This window comes from Gracilinanus agilis, chromosome 1 (genome assembly GCF_016433145.1).
Source record: "Gracilinanus agilis isolate LMUSP501 chromosome 1, AgileGrace, whole genome shotgun sequence".
Classification (NCBI taxonomy): domain Eukaryota; kingdom Metazoa; phylum Chordata; class Mammalia; order Didelphimorphia; family Didelphidae; genus Gracilinanus; species Gracilinanus agilis.
In genome coordinates this window covers 799,069,897-799,082,844 of record NC_058130.1, presented here as the reverse complement: position 1 = coordinate 799,082,844, position 12,948 = coordinate 799,069,897, and the positions used below count along the sequence as shown (strand labels likewise).

The window sequence follows — 12,948 nt, the reverse complement described above, 5'->3', positions numbered from 1 at the left end:
ATGTCTGGGAGAGTGTTTTTGTACCTGCTGTACAAAGGGGGAGGGGGGGGCTAGGTGGTGCAGTGAAGAGAGCCCTGGACTTGGAGTCAAGAAGATTTACCTTCCTGAGATCACATCTGCCCTCAATACTCACTAGCTCTGTGACTTTGGGCAAGTTCCCTTAACCCTGTTGGCCTCAGTTCCTCATCTGTAAAATGAGCTGCAGAAGGAAATGGCCAACCACTCCAGCATCTTTGCCAAAGAAAACCCCAAATGGGGTCACAAAGGGTTAAACACAACTGAAATAACTCAGCAACAACAGTTCTTACTATAGAATCTTAGTAAATATATGTTTTCTAGAAGCTAACTAACTCTGGCTGGCCAATTGAGATAACTAGACAATCAATGAAGAGTACACCAGTAAGGTCTCATGGATAATAGTCCTAGATAACCATCCCCCAGCCCTCAGGGTGACCCCTAGAACCCCGAGAGGAGAAGTAAGAGCTGCTCTCTAGGGACTAGAGAGTCTGTCTGCCAATAAGAGTACACCCAGGGCCTGTGCTCCAAATCACCATTATCCCCGGCACACAACAGACACTTAATAAATGTTTGGGACTGACTTTTGAAGATGAAATCACGAAATCAAATCTAGAAGTTATCAACGCTCTGCTTTTGGCAAAACGAGGGTGCCTGCAGCCGTATGTCTTGAGCCGGGCTTGATCTCCGTTCCTCGCGTTACATAAACAGAGATGTCCTCCAATCGGAGACTAAAACCAGCCTCTGTACTTTCTTACCTGCTCACGAGGCCACGCTCCCCACCAGCCACTGTCACAGAGGCAAACGTTCATGTAAACACTTCCTCCTTTTGGGGGTCTCCTTGTGAGTCGCCATGACAACGAGCGGGCCAGCTTTTCTCCCTTGGCTTAGGTCATTTAGGCCATCTTTCTTAGTACCTGAGCTTCAGACCTTCAGGGATGGATGTCAGAAGCTTTTGGCTCCTTCATTGCTTCTCTGTGTCTTGGATTTTTCTTCGCAGCACTTCTGAGCACCTGTATTCCTGCCCTTCTTACAAGACTGCCCCCACACTTGGGGTGTATCGGTCACATCTGAGAAATCAGAAGGGGCACTTTCTTTTCTCAACCTTCCTTACCAGTTTAAGATGGGCAACATTCAAGGGAAATACCTTTTGTTCTTTTTTTTAAACCACGAACGCTATTCTGCCCAAGAACCCATCATTCCTAGTGAAGATGTGGTTCAGAAACAGAAAACCCATTCTCAGACTCTGCCTCCTTTTGGGCTGTTTGTTTCCCAAAAGCTTGCTGAACTCTGCATCTACTCTGTCTTCCACATGCCCTGACTGATGTAGCCGTCTAATTGACCTGGCCAGAAACAGAAACGAGACCTTTTTTCACCTGTTCTTGGGTGAGCCCATGCTGACTTTGGGGAGCCAGGGCCTTCCTTTGTAAAGCTTTCATGAGTTCTAGAATGTGGCTAGTACAGAACCCCAGAATTACAGAGTTGGAACAGACCTCGGAGGTGATCTAGTCCATGGTGGCAAACCTACGGCATCCATGCCAGAGGAGCCCTCAGAGCCCTCTCTGTGGGCATGAGCGCTGTTGGCCCAGCACAGCTCATTAGTAGAAAGCCAGAGGGATGCAGGGCCAGGCTGCTCCCCTCCCCATCTCCACACTCCTGAGGACATTACTGCCTCTCTCAAGGGTTCATCATCACTGACCTAGGCCGTATCTCACAGATGAGGAATCTGCGGCCTTGGACACATGTCCTCTTCCCTCTTAATCTTGGTGATGACAAACAGGTAGCTTATGCGTAGGTACTTAATAAATGCATGAACTCAGGTGCTTCCTGGACTGTGACTTTGGACATACTCTACACTCCTAGAAAAAAAATGTCACCATTGCACATAATTGAAGTGAATGGAAGTGCACTTCTCCCCAGTATACTCTCTCTCTCCGTGTCTCTCTGTCACTCTCTGTCTCCCTCCACCTCTTTTTTGCCTTGAATAAATTTGTCCAGTCATGAAGGAGGACACTGAGGTCTAGAGCTACCAGCTTTCCTCTATCTAACAAGCCTCGCCAAGAGGCTGCTCTTGTGTTTTCTCGATGGGAGGTGGCATCAGGGGCTGGCACTCAGGTTGGCTCCTCCCTGGGCTCCACTACAACAGATGCCCTCAGTTAGAAATGGGTAGGTTTCCTGGCAAACCCGAACTGTAGAGAATGAGCACAGAAACTGAGGGTTCATTTCAAGGCCTTGTGTTCCTGCAGAGCTTCTTTCTTGGGGACTACTACCCAAAGAGGCGGCACCCTTGCCCATCAACCAGGCAGAACAAGAACTCAGTACCATGGCATTCTTGAACTTCAAGTAGTCATCCAGCTCCAGGCGCTTCCTCTTTTCAATATCCCTGGGGGAACCGACTTTGTCAATGATTTTCTGCTGGAGAGGACAGGCAACGTTCTCAACCCATCTCTTGTGCAGCATCTCTCTCCTTCTTTCATTTAAAAAGTCTTGGTGCTGCAGATACTTGTCTACTTCCTAGGGAAAATGAGACACAAGAAACAAATGATTTCAAATGGTGATGGATGAGATGACCTCATCTGCTTCCTCTCACCTAAACCACAAATGGACAATTCTCTGTCACTCTAAAGCAAATCTCCCCACCCCCATCTCAGATGGCCACTGCTCCTGGACTATGATATTTCCAAAAAGAAGAGGCTCTAAGGGTCCTTCCTCTCTAGACTGAAGACACTCTTCTTTCTAGCAAGTCATCCGAAGAGAAAGGGTCCCGTGGCTTCTCCTAAAATTCATTCCTAAAGCTGCCTCTTCCCTCCTCAGGAGTCCTTTCCATGGCTAACCTCAGTCCCTCTGCCTGTAGTCTACCTTATTTACTCCTTTCTGCAGTGAAGATGAGAACTGGGGTTTCAGGTGCTCTATCTGATCTCCTTATTCTTGCCTAGTCCTAGTGGAGAGGAGGAGTCAAGGACCCAATAAGAAAAGAGCCATTATGTTTGCTCCTCCAAACAATTGACCCAAGACTTTAACAACAACAAAAAAATCCAAGTCATTTTTGAAAATGTTGAAGCTTTTTTTTTTTTACAATTAAGACAGAAATTGGCAAGGGGTCCATCCTAGAGAAGCAAAGCGGATTAGAAACTACTACTGCCCGTGTCTAGCCATCAAGATAGCTACTACCTTGGGCAGGAAGGCTGTGCCCAGCATTGCCAAGAATGAAGACATTGGACAGAAACACATGGAGAGGAGTAGATGAGGTGAAGAGTGACACCATGCTGCTTTCTGCTCCATCCAAATCCTCTCCCGAGTTCTTCCCTCAGTGGCGTCTCCAGGTGGGGAATGGCTTCTTGCCAGGCGACAACCACTAGGCAACAAAATCTGCCCACATCAACTCAGAAACAGGAAAACAATGAAACATCCTTTCTGTGTGGCACCTTCAGCTTCCACAGTGCCAGTGCCAGATTGGTGGAGAGTGTAATGAACAAATGGGTCAAACAGGGGCCTTAAGCTGATAACAAAGCTAGCAGGAGGATAATGCTGATTGTTAGGATGAAGTGAGCAACCTCAGTCGGGCTTGTAACTTGTTTATGGAAGTACAAGGATCCAAACCCTGAGAGCTGAGTGACCAGTGAATCCTGGCAATATTAAAATCCTAAATGACAAGAGCAAGCCTGAGAGGACTTACAAAGAGGACTTGCAATGCACCTCATCCTCGAATTGTCCATAAGAATGAAGCTATCAGTCAGCACTCTTCTAAATGTGAGATTCTTGACCAACAGTGAACCAATCAGATCTCCAGAGAGACAGAACCATATGTAAGTAGACATTCCTGCTAAATCATAAGGCCCAGAGATGGGGAAGCTAAAGCAAGGATAGCCCAGGGGCTCCTGTTAAAGTGGCCAGAGTTTGCTTCATGTGCCCAAAGGCAACAAATTTCGATGCTACTTAGTGGACCAACTGGCCATCACACTGGGCATCCTCACCAGCAGAGTAAGAACAAAGACGTGCCAATGTTGTGAGCTGGGGAAAAGGTTCCTCTGAAGAACACACAGAATAACAAGCTCCTGGATTTAGATGGGGTTTCATGGATCCTTTACTCCAAGACATCTGTGGACAGAAATGCACTCTATAACCTACTCACTTGAACTTGAAAATCTCTAGGGTGGAGCAGTCGACACCCTCTGAAGATCATTTTGGGAGGAAGCTCTAATTGTTAGAGTTGGGCAAGATCCCCAAGTCAATACGGACAGGAATATTTGGTGACTTCCATGTTGCAGTAATGGGCATAGGTAAGGATTGTGAGAAATAGGTCAGAAGATCTGATCTGGAATTATAAAAAGAAAGTACCAAAGATCTGTAGCATATTCAGAAGTCTTCCTGTAGGGAACATTTTCTTCCAGAAGAGTTGGGTACAGGAGTTCCAGTGAGTAGACCTAGTTTCCCTGCAGTAACTTAAAAAGGTAACAACTAACTGTTCAAAAGAAAAGAGCAAGATGATAAAGACAGAAAAACTTTGTATGGAACTATCAGAAAGCCTGAATAAATGATTCAGAGCAAAAAGTTTCCAGTTCAATGTATAAATACTAAGGGGTAGAAGAAAGTAAAAAGAGAAATATCTAGATAAAACAAACAAACAACATGGCAGCCACAACTGCATCTCTAGAAGAGAAATTAGATATCCCCAAAGAACTTTTGGAGTAGTTTGGAATCACAAGAAGGGAAACCTATCATCTAGAAGATTAGAAATATGACCAAGAATTCACGAAAGAAATGTGAGAATGGCTAACTATCAAGAAGGGAGGGGTTGGGAATCTCAGAGAAGGAGCAGACTTCAAAGGAATAGAGTGGCTCAAGCTCATTAAAAAATTGAGATGGAAGAATAAGCAAAAGGGCAAAAATGTCAAACAGTAAAACTTGGAGAAGACTTAATTTCCTATAAACCAAATCAAAAGAAATAGGGAACAAAATTCAACGAGACAATGATAGTTATCTCAGAAAAAAAATGTGAAGAAAAAAAATCTTAATATCATATTCCAGGAAACTGGGACAGGGTGGGGTGGGGGTGCGGGGACAACCAAACCCTGGGAATTCTTGAAAATGAACAGCAGAATACAAAAAAATAGAATCCATAGTTTGCTGACAGAGAGGGCCCTGAAGTTTAACTCACTCCAAAGTGTTAAGTTCCCAAACTGCTGTCTTGAAACAAAAAACAAATCCACAAGCAGCCAAGGAGCAGCAATTCACATATTCAAGATAACAAATTCAATAATGTAAGGCTATTCAACAATGATTTTAAAAAATGAAAGACATGGCTAAGATGTGCTATGCCAAAATCAATGAGAAATTAATATACACCCCAAAATGAATAATCCTGAAATTTTAACATATTGCTTTGTGAGAAAGTATAGTTCTTCAATAAGGTCAGAAAATTCAATTCTTCCTTCTGGAGAAATCCAAAACTGAGCATTGCGAAAATTAACGGTGGCATCTAGAACTAAATATAAGTAATGAATAAAGAATCAACAAGGTTTATATTCTAAAAGGAAGTGACAAGGCTGTTTTAGATTAACTCATATAAGTAAGGGTAATTGAAAATACAAAGGTTACAAATGAGAGGGAGAAAGCCTTTTAAAGAGAATGGAAGGAACAGGGGCTGAGAAGTAAAATATTTAGGAAAATAGATCCAAAGCCAGAAATCATCCAGCCAACTCCTTTATTTTACTGATGAGGAAACTGAAGTTTATAAAGGGTGAGAGATTTTATGCAAGACTACACATACATACTATATGTTTTTCAGTCATTTCAATTGTCTCTCACTTTTCATGACCTCACTTGGGATTTTCTTGGCAAAGATAAAGATTTGCCATTTCCTCCTCCAAATCATTTTACAGATTAGGAAATTGAGGCATGAGATACCTGATTTCCTTTTTCTTAATAGAGATGGACAATGGAAACATCCTTCATCTCCCTGGAGGGATAACTTCCTCCTGCCTTATAACCCTGAACATTTGGACTTCTTGCCTTGTAGACCACTGGTGGGATAGAATCAGCACCTGGTGCTTTGCCTAATGGCATTCCAAACCTCTTCTTCAGTTGAATGTTTAGCTTGAGAGGAAGAGTCTTCAACCTGAGTTACACTGTCAATGGCTTCAGCACTTGTTGATGATGGTCTATTGAGAACGCTATGGAAGTATTCAGCCCACATCTCCTGGATCAGTTCTCATCATTGTTGTTTTTCTCTTTAATGAAATTATTTGTTTCTATGATTTATTCTTTTGACCCACTCATTCTTTAGGATAAGATTATTTAGTTTCCAATTAATTTTTAATCTGTTTCCATTGGCCTTTATTGAACATAATTTTATTGCATAATGATTTGAAAAGAATACATTGAATAGTTCTACATTTTTTGTACTTGGTTGTGAGATTTTTATGCCATAATACATAATCAATTTTTTTGAAGATGCTATGTACAAATGAGAAAAATGTATACTCCTTTCTATTCCCATTTAATTTTTGCCAGAGGTCTATCATATCTAATTTTCTACTCATTTCCTTAACTTCTTTCTTGATTCTTATTTCTTTTTTGGCTAGATTTATCTAGTTCTGAGAGGGGAAAGTTGAGATACCCTACTATTATAGTTTTACTATGTCCTCCTGTAACTCACTTAACTTTTCCTTTAAAACAAGTAAATGTTTCAAACCCGGCCTAGCTGAGGAAAATTAATAAACTGCAATAATTTTTATGTGAAGCCTTTCTTATGCAATGAGTTTCAAATGTCAGCCTGTTTCCAAGCTAAAGTAATTTACTCCTAAGCCTCAAGGCATCACTGGGCTGGCTTTCGTTAAAGGCAGAATGGAGACTGTTTCTTATTTCATCTGTAAAGATCTCTCCAGAATTCTAGCTATTGAACTTTGCACAGCCACATGGCTAGGGAAAGCTTGTGTTGGTGTCTCCCTTGTAAGACCCACCTATCCTGTAATGAAGTAATGAGGGAGGAGTTGAGGGTCCCAAAGTCCAGCTCCTCTTTTGAAATATCCTTCAGTTAGTAACTGTCAGGAGAGGTCCTATGGTAGAGCTGTCAGACCAATCAGAAAGAGAACACAACTCCCTTTATAAGCAAGAGATAGGATTCACTCTGATCTTTTTGTCTAAGAGGCCAGTCAAAAAGAGCCATTCTGTTAGCAGACATTCATCTGTTAATGAACAATTTTATTCCCAGAGAAATGACCTCATATTCTTTATTGGGTAAAAATCTGAATGCCACAGAACTGAGTGACCCTGGGCAATTCCCATTGCATAGCCCTTACTACTCTTCTACCTTGGAACCAATACTTAATATCAAATCTAAGACAGAAGGTAGGTAAGGGGTTTTGGCGCATTTTTTTTTATTGCTATTATTTCATTGTCTATGGTATCTCTATGGTATCTTTCAGTATAATGCAGCTTTTTCTGCTTATCTCTTTTAATTAGATCTATTTTTGTTTTTATTCTACCATGATTGCTACCTCTGCTTTTTTCCCCCCTAACTTCAGCTGAAACTGTGTCCCAGTCCTTTAGTGTTACTCTGTGTGTGTCTCACTGTTTTAGGTGTGTTTCTTGTAAACAACATATTTTTGGATTCTGGTTTCTAATCCATTTCTCTTTTGTGGGTAAATTAACCTCATTCACATTCACAGTTATGATTACTGTACATTTCCCTCCAGCCTATTTCCCCTCTTTTTATCCTTTTCTCTCTCTTTTTACTCTATCCCTCCTCAAAAGTCTGTTTTGCTTCTGATCACTTCCTTTATTTTATTTGCTCCCTCTTTTATTAATTCCCTATTTCTTGTATCTCTTTCTCCTCCTATTTCCCTATTGGGTAAGATAGATGTCTATGCCAAACTCCTCCTTTGAACTAATTCCATGAGAACAAGGTTCAAATATCGCTCCACCCCCACTCCTGAATCCCCTCCATTGTAAAAGCTCTTCCTTGCATACCTTTGTTATATGAGGTAATTTCCTCCATTCTACTACTCTCTTTCCTCTTTCCCAATACATCACTCTTTATCACCCCCTTCGTTTTATTTTTTTTAATCTTCCCATCATTGTTGACTCATATCCATGCCCTTTGTCTATGCATATTCCTTCTAACTGTCCTAATAATGATAAAGTTCTTACAATGATCATCTTCCCATAAAGGAATTTAAAGTTTAACCTTTTAGAATCCCTTATGATTATTCTTTCATGTTTACCTTTTTATGCTTCTCTTGGATCTTGTATTCAAAAGTCAAATTTTCTGTTCAGCTCTGATCTTTTCATCAAGAATGCTTGAAAAACCTTTAATTGATTAAATAACCATTTTTCTGCCCAAAGGATGAAATTCAGTTTTGCTGGGAGGGTGATTATTGGTTGTATTCCTAGATCCTGTGCTTTCTGGAATATCATATTCTAAGCCCTCGGATCCTTTGATGTAGCTGCTGCTAAATCTTGTCTGTGACTCCACAATATTTGAATTATTTCCTTTTGACTATTTGTAATATTTTCTCCTTGACTTAGGAGAATATTCTTGGGATATTCTTGGCTGTAATATTCTTGGGAGTTTGCATTTGGGGATCTCTTTCAAGGGGTGATTGATGGATTCTTTCAATTTCTATTTTACCCTCTGGCTCTAGACTTATCAGGTCAGTCTCCCATGATAAGTTCTTGAAAGGTGGTGTCTAGGCTCTTTTTTTTTATTATGGCTTTCAGGTAGTCCAATAAGTCTCTCCTTGATCTATTTTCCAGGTCAATTATTTTTCCAATCAAATATTTCACATTTTCTTTTTTTTTTTTTTCCATTCTGTTGATTTTGTTTTATTGTTCCTTGATATCTCATGGATTCAGTAGTATCTGCCTGCCCATTTTTTTTAAATCCTTGTACTTCGGTGTATTGTCTCATAGGTGGAAGATTGGTAAGGGTGGGCAATGGGGGTCAAGTGACTTGCCCAGGGTTACACAGCTGGGAAGTGGCTGAGGCCGGGTTTGAACCTAGGACCTCCTGTCTCTAGGCCTGACTCTCACTCCACTGAGCTACCCAGCTGCCCATGCCTGCCTAATTTTAAGAAATTATTTTCTTCAAGGTTCTGTACCTCTTTTTCCACTGGGTCAATTCTATTTTTTTAAAAGTGCTTTTCTTCAGTGAATTTTGTGCTGCTTTTGCCAATTCTGTTTTATAAGGTGTTATTTTCATCAGTATTTTATATGCCTCTTTTAGCAAGCTGTTATGTTTTGTTTCATAACATTCTAGCATCACTCTAATTTCTTTTTCTCAATTTTTTCTTCTACTTATTTGAATTTTAAAATCCTTTTTGAGCTCTTCCAGCTCAAAATTCTAATGTTCTGTTAGGTTGTGTCTAATTCATATTTTTCTTTGAGATTTTTTTCATGTAGCTATTTTGATTTCATTGTCTTCTTATGAGTTTATGTCTTGCTCTTCCCTGTCACTATAGTAACTTTCTACGGTCAGGTTCTCTTTATTGTTGTTTGCTTATTTTTCCAGCCCTCTTTTTGTCTTTTAACTTCATGTTAAAATTGGGTTCTGCTCTCTGATTGGATAGGGCACTGTCCCAAGCTTCAGATTATTTTGTGCAGTGGTTTTCTGAGCTAGTTCTGGGGTTCTGTAAGTTTTTACTTTTTTCCAACATTGTATGATCTAAGGAGAGGTGCAATCACTGCTCTCCTGGCTTGTGCTCTGGTCTGTGGTCTGTGAGTGACCACAAGCACTCTTGTCCACTCTGAAACTGCTAGTCTTCCCCCTTGTCCTTGGCCTATAACCCACATCCCCGATTGAGAAATGCAAGAGTCCTGCTCCCAGTGCCAGCATAGGGTACCCTGTAATCTTCTCTGGCCAGTTGCCTGATCCCCTTACTATTTATGGCCTATGAGCTCCAGAAGCTGCTGCCATAGTACTAAATTCATTTCCCATTTTTCTCCTACTTGTCTTATTTGATTTTTTAATTCCTTTTTGAGGTCTTCCAGCACTTGAGACCAATTTCCATTTTTCTTTGAAGTTTGGCGTGTGGTTGCTTAGATCTCACCATCCTCTGTTGATTCTGTGCTTTGCTCTTTGTCACCTTAGAAATTTTCAAGGGTTAGGAGTTTCTTTTGCTGTTTGCTCATTTTCCCAGCCTTTTTTTGCCTGTGGACTGGGAATTCTGAAAGCTACTGAGTCTGTCTCCCCTACTGCTGGCTTGCAGGGCTTGGCACTGTGAGCTATTTTGCCCTGGGGCTAGGTCTTCACCACAGCAGTGCAGGTTTGAAAGGGCCAAGGGCTGTGGACTTCAGGCCTCACTGTGGGCTGGTGGCAGGGCCCGGGACTTCAAGGGCTAGGTCTGGGGTGCTCTGTTGTTGGTGTAGCCCGTGTCCTGGAATCCCCAAGTTGGCCTATGCCCAGGCTTAGAACCTGGATCCATAGGTGGTGGGCTGGTTGGCCAGCACTCCTCTGTATGCAGTTTGGCTTCTGGTTCCCCTTTATCCCTCTGTGGCTCTCTCTGGCTCCCTTTCAAGTTGTGTTCAGCGGGAGAGCCCCCTCACTCTGTCTCACTGTTGTTTTGAGGCACTTTTTAAAGATTGATTTAGAAGGATGGTCACAGCGATTTGGACTTTCGCTGCTCCTAAGCCCCCATCTTGGCTCTGCTCCTCCCATTGTACTAATTCAGACACTCCCAGGGGTCTCTCCTGGCTGGCTAGGGCCCAGCTTCATTGTGCTCCACTCTCCCCCTAGAGGGATAAACCTCTCCTGTTGTCTCGGACTGCAAAACTATTTCCCGCTGTCCGTTTGTTGGTTCTGCCACTCTGGAGCTTGGTGAAAGATATTCTTTTAAAGTGAAAGTTTAGAGCGGAATCTGCGGGATCTCAGGGGAGGCCTTCAGTGACTGCCATCTTGGCTCCAACTTCCTCCTGCCAGAAGGTGACTCTGAAGCTTGTTACCTGGGCTATGCGAGAAAAGGTTAAAAGGACGGAGGAAGAACAAGAGAGCATTTAAAACCCTTTTAGTTTGTGGGGAGGGTTACGAAGGAGAGGGTGGTTGTTTTGGGGTGGGCAGGAGGGGTTGGCGAGACTGCAGCTCTGCAGGAGTAAGACTCCTGGTGGATCATTGAGGGACCACTTGGAAAGTGGAAAACCTCTTCCAAGCAATGGACTCCCTGAAAAAGAGAATGGAGCAATGAGAATCCAGTGACTCCAGAAGTCAGAAAGAAATACAGAGCAAAGGCAAAAGAGTGAAATAAGAGAAGGAAACACGAAGTATCCATAATATGAAAAACGACAGACCTGAGACCTGGCGACAGGAGAGATTACGTGAGAATCATGTCATGGATTCCAATAGCTATGACCCAATAAACAACTTTGGACCATATTCCAAGAACTCAGAAATCCCAAATATTAGAACTAGAGGACCAAATGGAAATAGAAAGAATCCACCAATCACCTCCTGAAAGAAACCCAAACTGACCCAACCCCTCGGCCCAGGAAGTATCTATCATAGAGCAAAAAGCTAGAGCTTACAAATCAAAGAAAAACAGTACAAACAGTAGAAAAAGGAGAACTCAAGAATCAAGCAACCACAGTCAAGATCTCATGAGACTCACCTGCGAATGCCTTAAAGGACAGAAAACCTTAGACTACGCCCAAGGTCACAGGGCTGCTTAAAGAAAAAGGCTTCTCTGAAACGTCGAGTCTTAGAGGGCTTCCTGGCACACAGAGAAATGGAGGGCCTTGTCTAGGGCCACTCAGCCAGGAGAGATGGGTTAGCGGCGAGAACCGGACCCAGGGGTCCAAGTCTCGAAGGCCAGCTTCCTGTCCCCAAGCCATCTTGCCGGACAAACACAGGAGTCAAGAGAAACCCCGATTCTAGATCGTTGTCGCTCACCTTTATGACGTAGTTTTCTCGGCACAGGATGGTCTTGACAGCAGCATCGATGTCATCCTTGGCCAAGCCCTAGAACAGAAATGACCTCAGATGTTAGCACAGTGGGGCCGTGGATGCTTTCCTGAGAAGTTTTGGGCAAATCCATCGGGTGTTTGAGGGGACAGGGGAAGGGAGGCACCCAATGGAATGCCACTGGACAGAGAGGCCAAGAACATGGATTCGAATCCCTGTCTGCTACCTACTTCCCGTATGACCTTGGGCAGGTCCCTTAACTCCATGGGCCTCGGTTGTCTTCTCTGTAAAATGTCTGAGGGCCCTCCCAGGATGGGATTTGTGGTCCTGTGACTAGTCACTACAGAGACATCCAGAAATTCATAGGAGGCTCGTGGCTTCAGGGGTCTGGACGCAACAGTAAAGACGGCCAGAAAATCATGAATCAGGAGAGTGCCTGGGCCCAGAGTAGCCATTCGTGATGTTCGGTGTCGACCCAATGGGAGCAGGGCTGGAAGAAGGTCCTTGGGGAGCGCCACTCAATGGCTGCCCTAGGGAGGCGGTGCACAGGGGGTCCCAGGAGAGAGAGGGCCTTGACCCAGAGGCGGATGGAGAGACAGGGCGGCCAGGAAGGGCCCGGCAGGGGAAGCCTGGGCTGGCTCAGAGAGTATCGGCCGCAGGCCTGCAGGCTTCCAGGCATGAGGGAGAGCCCATGGTCAGGCCTCACCTGCAATCCTGTGGCCACTCTAAGGCCACTGGGCCCTCCTGGAGGTGTCCAGAGGGCTTAGACCAGGGTGGGAAGAAGCCCCCCTATCGTGCCATATTTGGAGGAACGTCCTGTGGAAGAGAGTCGCGCCTCGTGCCGCTCAGGCCGGGGCCGGCGAGGGGAAGTGGGCTGTGATGCAGAACTTCCCAGAGTGGATGGCAGCCCTCCAGGGAGGCCCGCTGAGCCCTAGCTGGCTGTGGGCCATGAGCGAGTGAGAGGCGGCTGCCCAGCTCTCTCCCGGGTCACGGCTCGGATCCTTCCAATGCCGCCTGAGGACTTCCTAGCCAAACACTCA

At 43.7% G+C, this 12,948-nt stretch overlaps 1 protein-coding gene across 1 annotated transcript in view; it reads right to left on the bottom strand.

Annotated features, from left to right (window-relative positions):
• Window positions 1-12,363, bottom strand: part of LOC123230589 (protein FAM228B-like) — a 30,794-nt gene extending 18,431 nt beyond the window's left edge. Inside the window, exons 1-3 of the mRNA XM_044656721.1 lie at window positions 12,253-12,363; window positions 11,897-11,965; window positions 2,338-2,529 (exon numbers count right to left, since the gene is read on the bottom strand). Coding sequence (XP_044512656.1) covers window positions 2,338-2,529; window positions 11,897-11,965; window positions 12,253-12,363 — 372 coding nt within the window. The remainder of the gene's footprint in view (window positions 1-2,337; window positions 2,530-11,896; window positions 11,966-12,252) is intronic.
• Between the last annotated feature and the right edge of the window lie 585 nt (window positions 12,364-12,948).